The following is a 22,939-nucleotide window of genomic DNA, read 5'->3' on the forward strand; positions in this document are numbered from 1 at the left end:
AAAAAATTCCTAAAATTCAAATAAAATTAAAATACCAAAAATACTCATAAATAATAAAATTTGGGGTGTTACATTTTTATAAAGAAAATTTAATTTAAGTTATAAACAAATAATTTTATTTTAAATTTAATGGAAAAAAAATAATTTTAGCTAGTTTGCTTTTGTTTTATATAAATTAAATCATCTAAAAGGAATTAAAAAAAAATCTAAAAGATATATGCATATATAATTGTTATAAATTATTATATAAACAATATGGATATAATTCTAAAGTCATAATTAATTATAAATAAATGTTAATTTTAAATTAAAAATATATTTTAATTGGTCTAATGGCATTATATATATATATATATATATATATATATATATATTGTAAGTAAAAAATTTTAATATTTTAATTGAGTGTTTTCATAAAATAATAATTTCAATAATTAAAATTTTAAATATTAATAACCATAAAATACAAGGTGGTAAATAAAAATTTAACTTTTGGTTAGATTTCCAAAATTATGGAGAGTGTAGTCTACCTATTAATCAGTATATAGTATACATTCTCTGCTAATGTTTCAAATCTTTTGTATTAATTTTTGTATAAATAAATAATTAATTTTATTTATGTAAAATTATAATATATTAATTTTTTACTTCACTTTTATATTTTATTTCATTCCAATTTAAGAAATATTTATTATTTTTTTATAAAGAAAAATAAGAATCGATTTATAAATTTAATTTAAATTACAATTATTTAAGGATTTATTTCATTTTTTTTTCTTTAAATTGAATCAAAATATAAGTCTAGTTCGATTTAACTAGTGATTTATTTTTTCACATTCAAGTAGTGATATTAAAAATAAAAATAATTGTTTTAATCATTAAATTGTTTCAGCTCTTAATAAATTGAAATTAATTACTCTAAACTGAAATTTTATATAGGGAATTAATTAACCCTTTAATTTAATTTAAATTCAATTAAATTAGGAATTAAAATCATTCACTTTGATTCAAAACCAAAACGTCGGCGTTTAATAGCAAATAATTTTCTTCTATTGTAGGATTAATTCTAATTAATATAACTTGGAAAAGACTTCTTTCCTATTTTGATTGAAAGGAATAGAATCCATTCAATAAAGGATGATAAGATTTTTAACTCCTGAATTTTTAGGTTAGAAGATAAGTATTCATATAAATTTAATAATCAAAATTAATTATTTTCACAAATATGAGTATTATAAAGAAATTAATTCATTATCAATAAATTTTAATTATTTTTAAATTTAATAGAGGCTTAATAGATCGAGTAACAATAAATGAATGAACTACAAAACGAAATGAAATAATTTTTTTTTTTCACCATAAAAGTGAATTATCTTAAAATAAATAGCTGGTGAGAGTCGAACTTGAGATCTCCCCACTTTTATTTTTTATATTTCTCAATACATGTAAATATTTATTGTTTATAATTTCTTGATCATTTTTTTGTATTGTAGTAATTCAATTTAATTATAAAAATAAATATTTTACCACATTGTAGATTTATTTAAAAAGAAATAGAATTTAGTAATTTCTCTGCTATTTTATTAAAATATAAAAGTAGCATTTCCAGTTAAATTTAATATTTGAAGGTGGATTTTAAACTAAAAAAAAAAATACTAATAATTCAAATGGGTTTAACTTTATTAGCCATTAAAGAGAAGATGCACATGCATGATCCTTTACATAATTAAATTAACTAAAGCTTTTATTTGTTTACCTCTAAATCTATTATATAAAATGCTTAATAATTCAAACTTTATGCTAAAAAAAAAGAAATCAAAGAATATAAATGTAACACCCTCCCGGTAGCAACTCCGTACATACTACTGTTCCGGTAACCAGTGTCGGTCCGGACAGCTAGAACATCCGGAAAAATATTTTAACTAAAGTGAGGAATCATAATTAACTCAAATATTAATAAGAAAAATTTAGAAAAAATTTTAGAAATAAAATACAACCAAGTTAAATGAGCCGATGCCCAAGCGATGGGTAACCCAGTGGGAAGTTGCGGTTCTCGCAACTAGGAGTCATAGACCGGAGAGAAAATTCATAAAATAATTTTTGGGACTCCAGAGAAGGGTTATTGAGGGTTCTATGGCATTAGAATGCCAAGAAAAAGTTTAGAAAATTTTTTCAATCGGTACAGATAATTTTTGTCTGTTAAGCCAAACGGAGGGCATTTTGGTCATTTCACCTTCAGAGGTGATTTTTGGCTGACTTGTCCAGTTAAGTAAATAATTATTATGATCTAAAATATGAATAAATATTGCTAAAAATTAAATTGAAAATGAGTAGAGAAAAAAAGAAAAGAAAATGAAAGAAATACCTAAATATAACATCACATGATGTCATTAGGAAGGCCTCCAGCAATCACAACTCAACAAGTCAAATTAAAAAGAGATAAAATGAGAAAAAAATGAAAACAATTTCTGCATTCATCATCTTCTTTAGTCGTTTCTCCCTTTCCTCTCCCTTCACCATTGTTATTCCAAACTTCTCACTAGAAATTCTCTTGAAAAATCACCATAAAACCTCTAGTCTTCTTCACAAAAACTTGATTTTACCTCTTGGGAAAGTGTTTGGCTGCCAAGAAAACTAAAGAAAGTGAAGGAAATTGAAGGGAAAATTTTGCCCTCCTAAGGTTAGTGCCCAATTTATTCTCTCTCACTCAATTCATGTTTAAGGACATGATTTAAGTTGAAATTGTAAGTTTAATACATAAATTGAACTTTGAGAACTTGGAGACTTGAACAAAATTAGGGTTTGCTCATGAAATGGTATATGAACATTGTAATGGTCAATTAGTGACCATTTGAATGTGTGTGAGGAGGGAATAAGGTGAGTTGAGGCTTGGCATTTGTGTATGGGTGGGCTGCCCATGGTGACCTGCAAGTTTGGATCTGAGTCCAGCCTATTTGGACTGCCATAACTTAAATTGTAGAGGTTCAATTGGTGTTTGGCTAATTGAACATGAAACTAGACACAAAATGGCACAACTTTGATGAAGAAACCATGCCCATAAGACCAAACCAAGTGGACCAAAAACTTGCCGCAATCCAGGTGTCCTGCAACCTGTTTCTGCAGAATGACTAAATGAGCAGTGATTGTTCATTTGGCCATAACTCAGTGTAGAATGGCCCAATTGACCTGAAATTTTACCAGCAATAAGCTAAGATATAGACCAACAACTTTTATGAAGAAACTCATCTCAAATTATGACAAGAACCTATCCAACAAGGGAGTTGCAGTCACTATTCATTGCATTGTAGATATGGTCAGTCCAGAAAAATTCTAATCCGGCCAGTTGTGGTTTTTGGACCATAACTTGAGCTACAAAACTCCAAATGGAGTGATTTAAAAAAAGAAATTCAACTAGACAAAATAAGGAACAACTTTCATGTTTATCACTTTTCCAAATTTCCACTGCAACAATAACTAATGGAACAGTAAAAATAAGGTATCAAAACTGAAAATTCTGCCCCATTAACTTAAAACTTAGAAATGGTATTGGCAACCAATACCAACAAATTTTGAATGCAAAATGTGGTATGTTGGGAGTATTAAAACCAATGTACCTATTTTCTATGCAAAAATCAACATTTTGGTTGACTAATGACATGAATAGTAACACCAAAGCTTGAAATTCAAAAATTATAAAATTTAAAAGTGTAAAAGGCCCTAGTATACCTAACAATATTGGTTTGGATAGTTTGGCATGCCAATAGGGTTCAGTTAGCAGTACTGCACATGGCATTATGTCATTCTGTGATTTCATGATTTTTAGCCATTCTGACATTGTGTTGAGATTTAGCCTTGTGCCTGATGTTATTACAGCTTATTAGCTGTTCTGTTGCACACCGGGAGATACATATGTGACCGATAGTGTGACGGCCCAAGATACTTGATACCTTACCCGCTTATCCATCCGATGCTCAAAGATAGGTTACTTGGGCAACCAAAAATGAAAGTGGATAAATTTAATGAAATAATGAATATAACAAGTACAAAATAAGTAAATCTACAAATACTCAACAAAAATTTATTTACAATGAGACATCAATACATTCACTACATATTTATTTTCTGTTATTTCTTTTTATTTTATTATTGGCACCACTAAGTATTATTGCTTAGCGCGTTGCTTTTGACACGCGTAGGTTCTGGATATACTGACCAAGAGCCCAGTAGACTACAGACTGGGTGAGACCTACTGCAACTCTGCATAGTGTCCGTGTCACCTCACTATCTTCAGTGCATTGGTAGGACACTAGGTTTCATTTTGGTATTTTTGTAACTAACTGTTATTTTCTCTCGTGTAATTGAGACTTATGTAATGTATTTTAATGTTAATGTAAATAGTGAAAATTGTGGTTATGAATGGAAAATTTGAGTATTTATTTATTGCTTATATATGAGTACTATGAGAAATGAATGATTGAGAAATTGAAATGTTGTTGAAAAATATTGAGATTTTGATATTGGAGTTTGAGAATGATTGGATATGATTATTGTAAGTGTTTTTCACAGGTTCCGAAGAACTGTTTTCTCCATTTTTAGCCGGTACTCTGCTGGATTTTTTTATAAAATTTTCGTAACCTCAAATCAATTATAATTTCAATAAATAACTTAAATGAATTATATTTCATAAATTATATTCAAAACTATGATAAAAATAAATTAAGGAAGAATAAAAATGATTGAGATAAAATAGAGTGTTCCGGTACACCGTGTGACATATCTTACTCGGATATACAGTAGACGGGTAAGGGGTGTCACAATAAATATTGATAGATGGCTTAATTTTATTAGCCATTTTAATAGGTTGTCAATTTTTTTAGCTTTAAATAATCTTATCTTTTCATAATGGCAATTTTCCAAAGTTATTAAATTTCATTATGATTCAATTTAATTTGATTTAATCACTATTAAATGTTTAAAATTTCAATAAATTTAAGCTAAATATAAATTAACATTATATATATATAGATAAAAATGTAATTTTAGATGATTAATTACTTAATTACTTGACCTTAAATTAATTTTCACTCATTTACTTAGTGCTTAACTTTTATTTGTTTGATTTTTTAAATCAAATATTGATTTTAAAAATAATATTTTAATCAAAATTAACATTTTAATATAAGATTTTTAAATTTATAAAAATCAACATTTAAACTAAAATTTAGTAAAAGGTTTAATTAATAATAATAAATTAATATCATTTAGCCATCATCATCATCTGATTACTATCATCTTCTAGCAATCGCAACCACAGCCATTACGAATCATTGTCATTATCACCGTGACTAATCACTAACTATTATTACTCTTTTATTATTGTTGTTATTATAATAAATAAATTAAATATTAATATAAAAATTATTGTTATATTACAAATAAATATAAAATAAAATAATTATATTATATTACTAGCAGTAGTAAAGGCATAAATCCAGAGTAGGCAAGGAGAAGAAGATATACTGAAAAGGGTCAGGGTTTTGCTTTTTTTTCAAGGGCAAGCTAAAAAAGCAATGGGCTGGCCAGCACACAAGACCGAGATGCCACTCGCCCAATCACCTACTCGGGCAAACGGAATCCTTCTAAACTGTGGCCAACACCGACAACAACTGACCTTACCAAAACTCATTCGAGATTTGACCCATTGTCACCATTTCCCTCTTAAATACCCTACATGCCCATCTATCATCTACCTCTCCTTGCCGTAATGTTGCATGCACCTTCCTTACTTCGTCATTGCAAGCCTGCCTCAGTCCCACTCCTCCTAGTTACATTACTGTGCTATCCACAGTGACTTCACCCCTTGGTTTCTCACAAGAATGTCAAGATTTTCTTTTCCTTCACTCTTCATTTTCTTGTTTCTAGTCTTGATTGTGGTTTCTACTCCTTGTGAGGCCTCGTCTAGGACTAGGAGTGATTATTTGCAGAATGAGTGCTTGAAAGTACCCATTTATGAATTCGTGGGCTCTTTGAAAACCACTATTGATACTATACGAGATGTCACCTCTACCATCTCAAATTTTGGTAATTTTGTGGGAAACTTTCGCCTCACCAATGCTATAACTGATTGTCTTGACTTGCTGGACTTCTCTGCTGATGAGTTGAGCTGGTCCCTGTCTGCCTCCCAGAATCCCAAGGGTAAAGAAAAAAACTTGGTTCTTCTACATCTTCTGTTTATTCATAATTTATCAAATTTAATTGGGGTATGCATGGGGTAATGATTTATGAACATGATTGATTGGGTCTAATACTCTGTACTTTAAAATTTCAAAATGCATTTCCCATTAAGTTGATCAATTCTCTGCTTATATTTGTTCTTGCTTCATTAAAATACAGGGACCTCATCTTTAGTTGTCCCACAACTTTGATTTTGCACATATCATGTTTTATATAGATCATAAGTCCTGTTTCTCATCTATGATTTGTCCCAATCCATACCAAACAGTGGCATACTAGCACTGATTTTATCTAATTTGACAATTCATCAGATATATCTATTCAATTACCAAAAAGTAAATAAATTCTGATGGGGAGATTCTTTTTTCATTTAATATGCAGGTAAAAACAACAGCACTGGTGATCTGAGTTCCGATTTAAGGACATGGTTAAGTGCTGCATTTGTTAATCAGGGCACATGCATTGATGGATTTGAAGGCATTAGTAGCATTCTCAAAAGCCTAGTGGCAGGTGGTCTTAACAAGATCACTTCATCAGTCCAACAGCTTCTAAATAAGGTGGACTCAAATCCAAAACCCAATTATGATACTAATGGAGTTGCCCTCGCTGGCAGAAAAAGTAGCCAAAAAGACAAATTTCCCGCATGGTTTAAGCGTGAGGACCGTAAATTGTTAGTGATAAATGGAGTGACTGCTGATGCAATAGTAGCAGCAGATGGAACTGGGAATTTTACTAAGATAATGGATGCGGTATCAGCAGCACCTGATTATAGCATGCGTCGCTACGTCATATATATTAAGAAGGGTTTTTATAATGAATATGTGGAGATCAAGAAGAAGAAATGGAATCTAATGATGGTTGGTGATGGTATGGGTGTCACAGTAATTTCTGGCAACAGGAGTGTCATTGATGGTTGGACCACCTTTCGCTCAGCAACCTTTGGTAAGCTTATAGTGCAGTTTTGTTAGTTTGCTTCTGCTTTCGCCTTTGAACATAATGATATTTGGATTTTATAAGCTTTTAATGATAAGGGCTGATACAATTACAATTCAAAATGCTATCTAGCACCCATAATAATTTTGGCTACATTCTGAAACTACCCTTCATGTTCGTGATTATGAGGATTTTCAATGATTCCTTTTGGTAATGATAAGACGAATTAGGCTGCCAATTTTAATCACACAATTACTGGACCTGTGTTCATATTACCATCAACTACTAACAGTTTTGCATCTGAGGGTTCCCTTGCCATTTAATTGTATATGGGGTGTATTGAAACTTTAAACTGCTCTGCTGTTCTTTAATGATCTTGAAGAGCACAGTTGTGGATATCATACTATTGACAGTCTCATTATGGATTCTGGTTTCATTGATCAGTATCAAATGTGCGCCTGATGGATCATTACTGCCTACAAAGAATCTGATTTAAATACGTTGCATAAAGAATCTGGAATTTAACTCAAATTTTATTCAACTTCTGTCAAGATTAATTTTTGACATTTTTTTTTTTCTAATGATATCTGCAGCTGTTAGTGGGAGAGGATTCATAGCTCGAGACATAACTTTTGAGAACACTGCAGGTGCTGCAAAGCACCAAGCAGTGGCTCTCCGATCCGATTCTGATCTATCAGTCTTCTTTCGATGTGAAATTAAGGGATATCAAGATACACTCTACACTCATACAATGAGACAATTCTACAGGGAATGTCGTATTAGTGGGACTGTAGACTTCATTTTTGGTGATGCAACTGCTGTCTTTCAAAACTGCCAGATTCTAGCCAAGAAAGGCCTATCAAACCAGAAGAATACTATAACAGCTCAAGGACGCAAGGACCCAAATGAACCAACTGGATTCTCCATCCAATTTTGCAATATCTCAGCAGATATTGATCTTTTGCCTTACACCAACTCCACATACACATATCTTGGTAGACCCTGGAAAAATTTTTCAAGAACTGTTGTTATGCAATCCTACATGAGTGATGTTATAAGGCCACAAGGATGGCTGGAGTGGAGTGGTGATCAGTATTTGGACACTTTGCATTACGGGGAGTACTTGAATTATGGGCCAGGAGCTGGGCTAGCTAACAGGGTCAAATGGCCTGGGTATCATATTTTCAATACTTCCAATCAGGCCAATAATTTCACAGTTGCCCAATTCATTGAAGGAAACTTGTGGTTGCCATCAACTGGAGTGAGATACACTGCAGGTCTGCAGGTCTGATGAATGTTGGATTCTTGGTTTCAACTATAGTTGTTCAGTTTTTTCCTTTTTTTTTCCGTCCCTCTAATTTGGTGATAAAGGTTTGTATATATATATATATATATATATATACGGGATAAATTATTATTTAATCTTTTTTTAATGAAATTAACTATTTGATACATATATTTTGAAAAATATTCTTATTTTGCTTCTGTTAAGCTATTTAGTTTATCTTTCAATTTTTCTATTAATTAATAATGATCAAACTACTGTTTAGTTTCTCTACTTTAGTAAAATTAATTAGTTAATTTCTATATTTTTAAAAAATGTATTACTTAGTTCCTGCAATTTAACTTCATAATTAAAATATAGAGACTAAATAATAAGTTTTCATATATATAATTTTGTTGCTGTTCTTGACTCAATTGAGAATGCGGTTATGTCAGAAAATTTGATGCATCAAGCACCAGTATGTGTGGGTGATGCTTATTAGGCTTGATTGAGTAATCTCATTATTTAGGGTAATTAATTATTATTTATAAATTCTTAAATAAACTATATTCAAAATTTTATCTATTGCAATTATCTAATGACTTCTGTCTCTATTGATTTTTTTCCCCAAGAAATTGTGAGATCATTAATTAAAACTCTCAGTTAAGCCTAATCAAATAAAAAAAAGTTAAATATATCATTTCACACTTAAATTTTATAAAAAAATTTTATGGAAATTTTTAAAATATCTCATAAAAACATTTTAAGTTTTGTAAAGTGGAATTAAGATATCTTTAAAATCATACGTGAATTCCAATTGTGCTAATATAATAATATGCTGATTAGAATTTACAGTGTATCTTAATTCTATTTTCATAAGAGTTAAAGTGTGTTATGAGACTTTTACATGAGTTGAAGTGTGTGACGAGACGTTTTAAAAGTTTAGGATGTCAGAGAAAATTTTTTTTGATGAAATTCAGGGGTAAATTTATGTATTTAGCCAATAAAAAAAATATTCAGTAATTAAGTAAATTTAAGAAAAAAAAATCATTTGCATATAGCAGGCCATTTAAAGCATAAAATAAACACCAGAAAATAACATAATTTTGAAAGAATCTCCTCATGTGAGCAATTGGCACATACACAATTGACTTTATCTCTTGAATTGTCACAAGACAAAGCTCAAGTTGCATAAATTTGTCCTTGAAAGCCACCAGCATCCATACTTCTTTCTGCTAATACACCACACTAATTTAATTTTCCATGAATTGATAATCAGAAAAGAAGAGAACTAGAGAAGGGTAATTGCTCATCAGTTTAATTGATGTCTGATGGGTTCCTTGTGAGCCTGGAGCCTTGACAAGAGATTAGATACAAGATGTAAATTGCACAGTAAAAATATATGGATATCAATTTGCAATAATTCAGTGATATTAGAATCATATACAGAAGTATAATATTAATATAAATTTATGTTTTTGTGTGTGCATTTTGTTGTCATTATTATGCAAATTCAAAGACCACTTCATCCATATAATTTCATTACATTCATTCAGCTTCGTTACGCTACTTTCTTAGTATCTCTCAATTTATGTGATTATTTTATTTTAATTATTTAATTTTAATTTATTAAAATAAAATTTTTTGATTTTAAATTTATTCAGTCCCCCAACACAATAACAGGGTTTTAAGTTAAAAAAATAAAATTACCTTTATAATTAAATTAATAAATAATTATTACCAATAAAATTAGTTAAAATAAAAAATTATGTTGTTTTAACTATATTTATTAATAAAATTATTAATTATATATGTTATTTATTATTATTTAAAATTTAATTTATAACTAAAAATAATAATATAATAATAATAATAAATTTTAAAATTTAAAATAATATTTTATTAATATATGATATTTTAGGTTTTATATAAAAAACAAATAATAATTTATAAATTTATTTTAATTAAATATTAATTTAATTTTAATTAAAAAAATAAAATATATTATTATGATTTTTTTTTAAAATAAAATTAAAGTTAAAGGTTTTTATTTTAATAAATTGAAGTTGGGTGACCAAAGTGAAATAACTACCATATTGAAGGACGTTGATGCAATTTATCTCCCCCATTCCCTCCCTCCCTCCGTGTTAAATAAGCTGCCCTGATTTTTGCATCCACGAACCCTAATGGCTTTCTCCCTTCTAAAGCTGCTTGTCCTCCTCCAGCTCTGTTGTTCAATCTTCTTCTTCCCTTCCATATTGGCTCTCAAAACATCTTCTTCAACTTCTCTACTCACCCATCTCCCTTCCCTGAGAAACTTCTGCAACAGCAGACGCTGCCCAGATGCTTGTTTTGACTCGTTAAAGCTCTCCATGTCTATAAACATCAATCTAAACATCCTCACCTTTCTCCTCCACTCTCTCCAAACTGCAATATCTGAGGCTGGAAAGCTAAACAATCTATTCTGGACTACTGGTAGGTCAAATATCATTGAGAAACAAAGAGGGGCAATCCAAGATTGCAAAGAACTCCACCAGATCACATTGTCTTCTTTAGAAAGATCAGTTTCAAGAATCCAAGAAGGTGGCTCTCAAAAATTAGCAGATGCAAGAGTCTACCTTAGTGCAGCACACACAAACAAGAACACTTGCTTAGAGGGGTTAGATTCTGCGACTGGTCCGTTGAAGCCTTTCCTAGTGAATTCTTTGATTAACACATGCAAGCATGTGAGCAACTCTCTCTCAATGCTCTCTAGTCCAAGTCCTAAAAAGGTTCGCAAGAATCGCCGCCTCTTAGGATTTCCAAAATGGATTTCGAAAAAAGATGGTCGGATTTTGCAGAGTAAAGTTGATGAATGGTAGCTGCAGATGGAACTGGGAATTTCACTACCATCTCTGATGCTATAAATTTTGCTCCAAATAATAGTTACGACAGAGTTATTATCTTCATTAGAGAAGGGATATACGACGAGAAGGTAGAAATTCCAAGTTATAAGACTAATATTGTTCTGATTGGTGATGGAATTCAAACTTGATTATACTTGCATTATCATATATACTGAATTCTGAATGTCACTTTAAGCAGCTGTGTCTGGTGAGGGCTTCTTGGCACGGGATATAACAATTGAAAACACAGCAGGACCATAGAAGCACCAAGCAGTTGCTCTTCGAATATATGCAGACCTTGCAGCATTGTATAGATGCACCATTAATGGGTACCAAGACACATTATATGTTCACTCATTTCGACAGTTTTATAGAGAATGCAACATTTCTGGCACCATAGACTACATTTTTGGCAAGGCTGCAGTAGTCTTCCAGGCTTGTAAGATCATATCCAGAATGCCAATGCCTGGCCAATTCACCGTTATTACTGCCCAATCTCGAGATACCCCCTGATGAGAACACTGGAATTTCGATACAGAATTGTCCAATTCTGGCTACAGATAATGTACTTTCCAATTCTGCAAGTGTTAAAAGCTATTTAGGCAGGCCCTGGAGGGTGTACTCTAGGACAGTCATTCTTGAGTTCTACATTGACGATTTTATTGATCCAACTGGGTGGACAAATTGGTTTGGTGATCAAGGCTTAGACGGTCTATATTATGGAGAGTATGACAATTATGGACCTGGTTCAGCTGTGGATAGTAGAGTTACTTGGCCAGGATTTCATATAATGGATGCTTATGATGTCTATAATTTTACTGTATCATATTTCATTACTGGTGATGAGTGGCTACATTCCACTTCATTTCCTTATGATGATGGGATTCAAAGCATAGGTGATTTGATTTTGTATGGTTATTTACATGTCTAATTGTTTGTCAATTGGGCTGACTATTAATTCAGTAGCCTAATATTTCCAAAGCATATAGTAAAGCTAGTTCTCTTTACATCTCATTGATGCACTTATGTCTTGTTTTTTAGTATATCCATTTTGGAAAACACGGTTCATGCAAAAAAAATTGCTAAAATGGGCTTCATAATGATTTGATTATTCATAAGACAATTGATAAATATCTCCCTCCAATAAATAAATCCTTGTAAATTATGAAAAAAACGTAAATTCAACATTAAAAAAATCATTATGTTCGAGTGATGGATGTAGCCAGTGATAATTGCATATATGTTGAACGTAAGAGGCTCTTGTTCGACTCTCCCCAACATCAGTGTAAATTAAAAGAATTACCTTAAAATCCTAACTTTTTTCCTTTATTCAATAAATGAAAAATTAAAAATGCTACTGCAATATAAAAGTCACATTTATTATTATTATTATTATTATTATTATTATTATTATTATTATTAAAAAAATGGTTTAATCATTTGCATCCTATGAATCAACTAATCTTAAAATAATAGCTAAATCTGCCAAATTGGGAGGAAGGCTGCGGCAAACCAAATTAGCAATTCTCTAATATGAGTAAACGAGGCCAGCTTTAGACAGAAAATGAAGAGAGGGGAAAAGAAAAAGAGTAAAAATAGGTAAAATATGTAAAAAGGGATTAATCAATGAACAAATTAGTTACTGATTAACCACAACCATTAGCCATACATATGAGAAAAATTTTCATTTGAGTGTAATAGTAAACGTGTATTGGAGGCCAAAGAGCAATGGGATTGGCGAGAAATGCGGTTATAAGAAGCAAAATGTGTCACCCATTTTGAAAGGTGACTAACTAACCCAAGGAATAGAACTACCTTGAAAGGCTCCTGTCCAGACCTGTTTTATCATTTGCATAACATTAAGACTAATTTCAAAGCCAGAAACAACATAGAGGACAGGAGGACAAGAAGAAAAGAAAGGTCTAACTTAACTTTAAGACACCTCTCTCTCTCTCTCATTTCTCTCTGCCTTAGCTTCATTCTAAGGCAGAGAGATCTCTGCCTCTTTAAAAGGATTTTTCATAATGGTATTTCAGGATTTTGATCTAGTTTCCGAGAGGAGAAGATTAGAAAGGGAACAGAAATTTAAAAAGAGGCTTACCATTGCCTTTATTTCTCTTTTCGCTTTACTTGTTATAATTGCTGCTGGAATTCTTGTCATTGTCTACGACAACTCCAAACAGAGCACTAAACAACAGCAAGAAAAAGCACCACAATCTCAAGAACCTGCCAAGAAGGACGGACAAGTCGGTAGAGTTATTAAAACAGTATGTAATGCCACTACTTATAAGGAAACATGCTTAAGCTCCCTCAAGAAGGCTGTGGAAAAGAACCCTTCTACAGCTCATCCTAAAGATATTCTCAAGTTGGCTATAGAAGCAACTAATGATGAGGTCGAAAAGGTTTTAGACAAGGTCTCGTCCTTAAAATTTAACACCCCACAAGAGAAAGCAGCATTCAAAGATTGTAAAGAGCTAATTGAGAATGCTAAACAAGAATTGAACCAATCTATTTCCCATTCTGGTTCTGATGTAGGGAAGCTTCTGAAAAATGAACACGAATTGAACAATTGGCTAAGTGCTGTCATGTCTTACCAACAAACTTGTATTGATGGATTCCCTGAAGGGAAATTGAAGTCTGATATGGAAAAGACCTTTAATGCATCCAAGGAACTTACCAGTAATTCCCTTGCCATGGTCTCCGCATTGACCTCATTCCTTCAATCATTTCAAACACATTCTAGTCGTCGTCTTCTGGCAATGGAGCCTAACTCATCTTCAATTGATGAAGATGGCCTTCCAAGCTGGATCAGCCATGAGGATCGACGGATGTTGAAGGGCGACGTGGAAGAAGATGATAAACCAAAACCAAATGTTGTCGTGGCCAAAGATGGTGGCGGAGACTTTAAAACTATTGCTGCTGCTTTGGCAGCCATGCCAGAAAAATACGAAGGACGGTATGTCATTAAGTAGCGCAAGAATTTGAATGTTCATCTTTTGAAAATTAATTTCAGATCCCATACTAGTGTCCACTAGTTCATTTGTTGCATGCTTGTGGCAATGCAGGTATGTGATCTATGTTAAAGCAGGAATTTATGAAGAAACCGTGACAGTAACAAAGAAGATGGTGAATGTCACCATCTATGGAGATGGATCACAGAAGAGCATTGTCACTGGAAGCAAAAATTTTGCAGATGGAGTTCAGACGTTTAGAACTGCAACTTTTGGTATGTTGATTTGCTTGTCATTATGATCCTGGTAATTTTATCCCATTAGAATATGTATGCAGCTGAAGGATGGAGGGGCTGAAATGGGATTTTCTTTTTTATTGCATAGTGGCTTTAGGAGAAGGATTTATGGCCAAAGCAATGGGATTCAGAAACACTGCAGGTCCAGAAAAGCATCAGGCAGTGGCCGTTAGAGTCCAAGCAGATCGTGCAATATTCCTTAACTGCCGTTTTGAGGGCTACCAAGATACCTTATATGCACAAACTCACCGCCAATATTACAGAAGCTGCGTCGTTGTTGGAACTATTGATTTCATCTTCGGCGATGCAGCAGCTATCTTCCAGAACTGCCTAATTCTAGTCAGGAAACCCATGGAAAACCAACAGAATATCGTTACAGCCCAGGGTAGGATTGACCCACATGAAACTACAGGAATCGTGCTTCAGAATTGTCGCATTGAACCGCATCCAGACCTGGTTCCTGCTAAGGCAACCGTGAAGAGTTACCTTGGAAGACCCTGGAAAGAGTATTCAAGAACCATTATAATGGAATCAACAATCGAAGACTTGATTCACCCTGATGGATGGCTACCATGGGAAGGAGATAAAGGGTTGAAGACTCTGTACTATGCAGAGTTCAGCAACAAAGGACCTGGTTCAAAAACTGATGGCAGGGTAAAGTGGCCTGGGTATCATTTGCTTAGCAAAGAAGAGGCCAACAAGTATACTATAGAGCCCTTCCTGCAAGGAGATTGGATCACTGATATGGGGGCTCCTGTTCACTTTGGCTTATTTTAGTTAAAAGATTCTTTTTGCCATTCTAGTCTATCTCTATTAAATCCAAAAGATGAACACAACAGGCCTTTTAGATCACTGCAATGAGTGCTCCTTTTCTTGAAAAGACGAAAAATTGAAGACTTTGTTTGTGGAGAAGATGGCTTCTCCAACATTACTCTACTTTCTAGTGTGTGATTTTCGTTAGTACGGCTACATAAGTAATGTGTTATTATTTTGTTGCTGCTCTTCAATCTCTTTAACCAAGATTTAACCAATTTTTTAGCATCATATAAGGGGGAAAATGTGTTAGACAAAATAGTTTTTCTCTCTTCTTCTATTGAAAAGATGATCATCATCAATTCTGTGATGATCTTTAGATTTAGGTTTTAATTTCTCTCCTTATCAACCGTAGATGGGGGAGGTTATTTGCAACATGTTCAAATTAAGTAATGAAGAATGAGTTTCAGTGCTGGTATATCATCTCCCATATGCTTTGTATATATGTATTCTAATGTCTCCAACCACAGAAGCATTTTTGGTTTCATGATCATTATTATTAGCTTAAATTAATATTCTTTATTACTAATAGGTATCTATGTTCCAATTCTATTTTTCAAAGTATATATAAATATAAACCTGATTCATTATGAACTTAAGATATAAGACTTACCTATTTAATAGGTAAGTCTCAATATATATCTTGCGTTTTGGGTCATGATAAACCGGACAAGAAAAACCCAAGTCTACAGTAGCTTTCAGCCAAGGGAGCATTTGGATTGCCTATAATATACATGTATAATTCTATTAGAAAGCTAAAAGAAATTGCAAAGAATTAGTAAGAATATAAAAGGATTCATGATATTTTATCAAAATTTTGGTAGAGTCTCCTTGTAATTAAAATATTTTCTCCTTGCGATGAGATTCAAAAGCGCACACAAAGCTTTCTATAGACAGCCAAATGCAACATAGTTATACTCATATATAGGGGTGAGCATTTGGTTAACCGAATTAAATTGAATCGAATTTTCAACTAATTAAATTATTAATCGAACCGAACCGAAATCGAGAGAAAACTGAAATTAATCGAAATTGAAAATATTCAGTCGGTTATCGATTATAACCCAATTAACAGAAAAAAAATAAAAAATATATTTTATATTATTAATTATTTAATAAAATATTAATAAAACTATATTTATATTTTTTATTTATAAAAAATAATAAATATGATTCAATATTAATAAGATAACAATTATAAGTTAAATATTATTATAATATCATAAAAATAATTGAAATTTGGTTATTTCGATAATCAAATCAAAAGTAACAAAATCGATGATCGAAAACAAAAATTTTTATTATTACTAATAAAAAACTGAACCGAACCGAATTTACTATTATCGAAATAATCGAATTTTATCGATTCAATTTGGTTATTCAGTTATAATCGAGTAATGCACACCGCTACTTATACAAAACCTACAAATAAAATGTTTCAACCTCTTTCCAATTAACTCAAAGCAAATGTGCCTAACTTGAACTATGTCAAAAATCCATTTCCAAGCAAAGGTGAGGCTACCAAGCATTATGCTCAAGCATCCAACACACAAACAAATGCTAATTACAACATTTAACATCCGAAATATAGACATTACAGATAACTAGCCCTTGCTTTAACTAACCAAAATTTAATCAAATTAATATTAATACAATCCGACACTTCCCAAGCACTAAACATGACTCAAATTAATCATTTAAAGCACTTAATGTGTCCTATTTAGCTCAGTTAAGTAAAACTTCCAATTTTGACAAGGGGCATTTGATACGTAATTAATATCCTTATAACTTTTAACATTTTATTAATATTATTTAAATATTTAAATAAATTAAATTAATTTTTTAATTTATTAATATTTATATATTTTTAAAAGATTAAATATTAATATTAAGAGATCTAAATTAACGATTACCTTTATTAAAAATTAAAACTTACAAAAAATAATATTTAACCTTTAATTTTTTAACTCTCCACCCAATACTCGATTTAGTCGTTATTTTATCGTCGAAGCTTCTGTAACTCTAGAGTATCTTCGTATGACGGACTGTTATGGCGTCATTAACAGCCCGCATGGGGAAAAGAGATGTTTTCGGTATTTTGAGAGTTGGGAATCTTGGAGGCATGTTAGAGCCTTCTTTCTCATTAGAGTGGTTCTCGTGGAAATTTCAGTGAAGAATATTCTAAAAGGCTTTGGCTAACAAGGGATAGGGATAAGTATTTGATTCAAATTAAATCGAATTAAATTGTAACACTTTTAATTTTTAAATTTATTATTTTGAGTAAATATTGATATTTTATTTTATTTGAATTTTAAAAAATTATTTAAAATTTTTCAGATTTTAAAAATTGATTTTGATTTTTCTGAAAACAAAAAATTTGATGATTTTTAAAAATTAATTTAAAGACCACGTAGTAAAACTAAAAATATATTTGTAGTCTACGAATTTTTTTGAGTTTTCTAAAATTTTTTTCGAAATTTTTGAGCCTCGTTTTCGGTCCTAAGGCAGAGTAAAAAATTTAAAATTTTATATCCTGAATCAAATCGACCGAATAAAACCAGATCGGATCGGACCGATCGAATCGGATAAGCTTCTTTTTCCTTTTTCTTTCTCCTCGCGCGCGTCCCGACCTCCCCTCCTTCTCTTCCCGTTTTCTCTCTCCTCCCTCACCCCTAGGCCGCGCAGCCGCTGCCTCCCCAGCCACCCCACCTCGCCGGCGCGCCGCCCCACCACTTACCCATGGCCGGCCAATGCTCCAGGTGACCGGAAAACGCGCGCGAAAACCACCCCTATGCGCGCTCGAATGTTCGTCTTCCGGGTAGAAATCCGGCCTATCCGGTCAACGATTGGGCCGGGTCTTATTTCAAACAATATCTACACCTCGAGAGCTTTCCATAGACACCAAGAACACCAAAATCCATCGAGCGATTTGTCCAATTTTAGTCCGGGAAGTTTTAGCTCATTTTGACTTTTGGGCTAGATTTCTCGCAAATCGTGAACCACACAAGAAAACCGAGAGTACCAGAACGCTCCACTCGTCGAGAGCTTCGCGGCAATATAAATTTCGAAATTTTTCGACACCGTTTTTCAGTGGGTCCCATGGAACTTCGTAGTATTTTTCCGAGCATTAAATAAGCTTAGAAAATTCTGTAAAAATTTTATACTAACCCCCGTGTTGTGGGCTTCGTGTAGGTATCTTTAATTCGCGGAAATTCGACAGTTGTCCGGATTTGTGAATTTTCGGCCAGACAGACCGGCTGCCGAAAAAGTCTCCGAATTGGATCGAGATTTTGGCTACCCCACCATCGTCAGACGTCCCAAGAGCGTCCCGGAGTCAGAATCGACATAGGTAAACCCGAACCTTACTTTTTCATAATTTTTTTGTGCTTAAATGGGATTAAAAATTCATAAAATATTCGTGGTAGCTCAGAAAATTATGATTCTTTTTGCAATAGCCTATTAATATTGCTAAGGCCCACAGGGCAAAGTTTTAGAATTTTTAGAGTTTATTTGGGTGTTTTTTGCAAAAAGGGTCAATTATAAGGACTAAACTGTAATTTTACATATTGTGATTGATGATTATTTGGATGGGCCCAGGAGGGGCTGTGTGATGTGATTGAGTTGTGAGTGTATGATTTGTGAATATAGAAGTGCGTTTTGAGCCCTTTTGCAGGTTGGGTAGGTCCTAGGTATAGGGGAGACTCTGCCAGATTTTCGGCACGACTTAGGACGTTTTTGATCTTTTTCTTAGTTTGTATTGAGTCAAATTTGTTCAATGATTGTAATAAAATTATCAGGTGAGCCGAGACAGCCTTCTTTCTCCGCTCAGCCGCCACAGTGATTGCTGTCAAGTTTGTGAGTAAAATATTAATTTTAATTGTAATTTCGATATTATTATATGTTCAAGCATGCCCATGCATCACTTATATGTATATATATATGTAGTTAAACTCTAGGAACGTTTTATGTTGCATTCACAACTGTTAAAGTGCCATGTATGTTGTTGTGGTAATTTGGAGCAGTGTGCGTGCGTGTGATGTGGTGTTGGCTATGGATAGGACGGGTAGACACAGCTTGAGATCTTCGCTGGGACCCGGTCCTTTGGGGTAGTCACGGCTTGAGTTCTAAGCTGAGACCCCGATTTGGTTTATTAAGCGAAAGTCCGGCTTGAGTTCTTCGCTGGCACAGGTTGGAATTAAGAGAGCTGTATAAGGGATCAGCTCCCATATATTTATGATTTGATATTACCGGGTGCGTGAGTGCTCCAAATTACCTTTTTGCTGTTATGATGTGAAAATATTGCTGATGTTGCATTTCACTTTATTGTAACACCCCCGTTTGCATAGCCTGGTAGATTTCACTGTTCCGGTGACCGGTGTCGGTCCGGACAATTAAGGGGATTAGAACCATACTTAAGACAACTAAAGAAGCCATAAACACAAATAATTAGTAATGTTTAATTAGTTAACTATAAATAAGAAAAACAGAACATAAGAGGTTAAACGAGCCAAAAGTCACAGCGATGGGTGACCTCCTGAGAACGCATGAGTTGTTTTAAACTCAAATTTCGAGCAGTAAAAGTGACTGCGGTCCTTAGGACCCTTATGAACACAAGTGGAAAAGAGAAAATCATGAAAAGAATCTAAGTCGGTCAAATAATTAGGTCGTGGAACCGAAAGAAATATGAAATTATTTGCAAACCGGATGAACCTACGAGAGCAATTTGGTCAATTGACCACGAGAGTGACTCGACCTAATCACAAATAAAATCAGAGAAAAGGGAATTTCGGAATCGAGAATTAAATTAAAGAACTAATAGAAAAAAAAATAAAAAAAAGAGAGGAAAATGAAAAAGTCAAAAGTGATGACATCATGCATGATGCCAAAAATAAATTAATTAGTTGAATTATTTAATTGGACTTTTTGTGGTCTTCCATAAGCCTAAATAAATAAAGAAAAGAAAAGAAAAAAAAAAACAAAAAATCCTTTCCTCTTCCTTTCCAATTGCCGCCCCACTTCCTTCCCAAAAACCCTCCATGAAAGCTTTTTCTTTAAGCTTACTTTTAAGCTTAATTTGCTTCACCCAATCAACATAACTCCCTTAAATACCTCACTAGAACTTGTAATCTCAACTTAGGAAGAGGAGTATAAGAAGAAAGAAGGGCTAAAGCTAGAGATTGAAGCTTTAAGTTAAGGTTAGTATGTTAACTCCTTATTTTTTTATTTAAATGCATAATTAGTGTTTGAAATGAGCTTGGAACTTGATTAAATGAAACAAATATGGGGGAAGGACCATTGCTGAAATTTTGGTCTGGTTGAAGGGAGTATGAATTGCATGAATTTAATGAGTTTGAATGAGTGTAGAAACCTTAATTAGTTGAATGATTAGCATTAAAACCATTAATGTAGTTAAATACAATGAATTAGTGAGATTAGGGTTTGAATGTTAGGGCTTGTGAACCAAATTTTGGAGAAATGCATAAATGATATCTTTGACCAATTGTGGACTGAAAAATGGTCAATAATGACCAAAGGAAATGTGTGGAAATTGTGAGAATGAAAGTTAAATTCGTAGGTCAAATAAACCAACTTTGAAGGACCAAAACGGAAATTTTACAAGTCCAATTGATATGCCACCAATTAGGGATGAAAATAGACATAAAAGGACACAATTTTCATTGAGGAACCATGGCCAAAAACTGACTAAAACTTGGTGAACCAATTGACCAAAGTGAAATGAGAGCAGGCTGCCACTGCACCAAACTAGGGGTGAGCAATCGGTTCAAACCAAACTGAACCGAACCGAACCGAACCGAATTAAATTATCAAAACCGAACCGCCAATTTTAGAAACCGAACCGAACCGAAATTAGTGAAAAATCGAATCAAACCAAACCGCTTTAATTCGGTTCGGTTTGGTTTAAACCGATCAGTTTGATTTTTGATTGATTTTTTAATTTAGACTTGATTTTCAAGTTATTTGGTCTAATTTTAACTTTGGTTTGAACCTAATAACCATTAATCAATGAAATTAAATAATTAATATATATAAAATTAAATATAATTCATAAATTTTCCATAAAAATAAATTAATTCAAAAATCGATTTAGTTCGATTTGACTATATAAATCACTATTCGGTTCGGTTCGATTTTTTCTCTTCAAAACCGAACCGAACCGAAATAACCGAAATTTTTATAAATTAAAACCGAACCGAACCGATTAACTTTTAAAATCGAACCGATTGAACCGAATTGAATCGGTTCGGTTCGGTTTTTCGGTTTGAACCGTATTGTGCTCAGCCCTACACCAAACTGACCAAATGAAAACTGTTTATTTGGTCATAATTCGAGCTAGACAGGTCAAATTGACCTGAAATTTTACCAGCAATTAGATAAGATATAGATCTAAAACTTTCATGAAGAACACCACCCCAAATTATGCCATTAACCTAGTCAAATTATTGAGCAAAGTTGAGTTATTAAACCTGCAACTCTGCAGAATTACCATTGAGCAGTAAAGTTCCAATGGCTATAACTCTCTCTAGAAAACTCCGATTTAGGTGAATCTTGAACCGATAGAAACCTAAGACATAGTAGAACATTTCGTATGAAGGAAATTAGACCAAATTATGGACTTAACTTGATCAAATTATTGAATGAAGTTAGACAAAAAATCTGCCAGAACCATAGTTGCAGTATGAATAGTGCACGTGAACAGTAACTGTATTTTGGCTATAACTTGAGTTACAAAACTCCGATTGGGGTGATCCAAAAATGAGAATACACTTAAGACAATAAGGAACATTTTCTATGAAAGAAGTTTTGCCAAATTCCAACAGTAGATTGACTAATGGAATAGTGCAACTTCGGAGCACCAAAACCGAAAATTGGCAATTTTGCCAAAATGACCTAAGCTTTGAGAAAATGACCAAAACCAACAAGTTTAATGACCAAAATGTGGTATGTGGGTGAAGTTGGAGTTCCCATACCTATTAAGCTTTAAAAAGTCAATAATTTAACTTGAATAGTGTAGTGAATAGTAACCCGAAACACAAAAACTTCGAGAACGTCGAATTTATCGCAATAGAGTCAGTTAAAATAAAGTGAAATTTATTTTTGAATTTATGCTAAGTTATGGTACTGAGACACTGTGAAATTACGTGTTTCAGCTGAAAAAGACTTGGAAGCCCTGAAAGACTGAGTCAAGGCCTAGAGGCGACTCCAGTCAGGTTTGTGCACAATAAATCCTATTCAAGCATTTTACCCTTGAAAAAAAATTTGATTTAGTACGCATTATAAATTTATGAACTTTTGTGTTGCCACCTTGTGATCAAATTGCAACTTTGGAAATTGATTTGATTTTTGTATGCAATATTTGAATGAAATGTTTGAAATGGATTTTTGATTCACACTTAAGACAATGACAGTTACTTATTATTCCTCCTCCATTTATGGGGTTGAGATCGTTTATTTTCCTCCCTCTCTGGCTTACCAGTTGAGGTCGAGATCGGATGAGTACTCATTAGCTAGCTAGCCACCTCCCTCATTGATTTTCATTAATGG

General features: G+C 32.8%; 2 protein-coding genes and 1 pseudogene across 2 annotated transcripts; all 3 read left to right on the forward strand.

Moving 5' to 3' along the window:
* Positions 1–5,570: 5,570 nt before the first annotated feature.
* LOC110662964 (pectinesterase/pectinesterase inhibitor PPE8B) lies at positions 5,571–8,525 on the forward strand. Its single transcript, XM_021822144.2, has 3 exons — positions 5,571–6,195; positions 6,616–7,176; positions 7,761–8,525. The coding sequence occupies exons 1-3, from the start codon at positions 5,877–5,879 to the stop codon at positions 8,456–8,458; spliced, it is 1,578 nt and encodes a 525-aa protein (XP_021677836.2). The 5' UTR covers positions 5,571–5,876; the 3' UTR covers positions 8,459–8,525.
* Positions 8,526–10,599: 2,074 nt separating this feature from the next.
* Positions 10,600–12,338, forward strand: LOC110662963 (probable pectinesterase/pectinesterase inhibitor 12; annotated as a pseudogene).
* Positions 12,339–13,232: 894 nt separating this feature from the next.
* On the forward strand, positions 13,233–15,794 carry LOC110662936 (putative pectinesterase/pectinesterase inhibitor 45). The gene is made up of 3 exons (XM_021822111.2): positions 13,233–14,272; positions 14,382–14,542; positions 14,652–15,794. The coding sequence occupies exons 1-3, from the start codon at positions 13,341–13,343 to the stop codon at positions 15,338–15,340; spliced, it is 1,782 nt and encodes a 593-aa protein (XP_021677803.2). The 5' UTR covers positions 13,233–13,340; the 3' UTR covers positions 15,341–15,794.
* Positions 15,795–22,939: the final 7,145 nt, after the last annotated feature.

This window comes from Hevea brasiliensis, chromosome 4 (genome assembly GCF_030052815.1).
Source record: "Hevea brasiliensis isolate MT/VB/25A 57/8 chromosome 4, ASM3005281v1, whole genome shotgun sequence".
NCBI classification, from domain to species: domain Eukaryota; kingdom Viridiplantae; phylum Streptophyta; class Magnoliopsida; order Malpighiales; family Euphorbiaceae; genus Hevea; species Hevea brasiliensis.

Bases quoted from the DNA above. Each gene is read 5' to 3' on its own strand.
- LOC110662964 (XM_021822144.2), top strand. From the start codon at position 5,877: ATGTCAAGATTTTCTTTTCCTTCACTCTTCATTTTCTTGTTTCTAGTC. The intron at 6,196-6,615 runs GTAAAGAAAAAA...TTTAATATGCAG, and splicing joins TGCCTCCCAGAATCCCAAGG to GTAAAAACAACAGCACTGGT. The intron at 7,177-7,760 runs GTAAGCTTATAG...TGATATCTGCAG, and splicing joins CTTTCGCTCAGCAACCTTTG to CTGTTAGTGGGAGAGGATTC.
- LOC110662936 (XM_021822111.2), top strand. From the start codon at position 13,341: ATGGTATTTCAGGATTTTGATCTAGTTTCCGAGAGGAGAAGATTAGAA. The intron at 14,273-14,381 runs GTATGTCATTAA...GTGGCAATGCAG, and splicing joins CCAGAAAAATACGAAGGACG to GTATGTGATCTATGTTAAAG. The intron at 14,543-14,651 runs GTATGTTGATTT...TTTATTGCATAG, and splicing joins GTTTAGAACTGCAACTTTTG to TGGCTTTAGGAGAAGGATTT.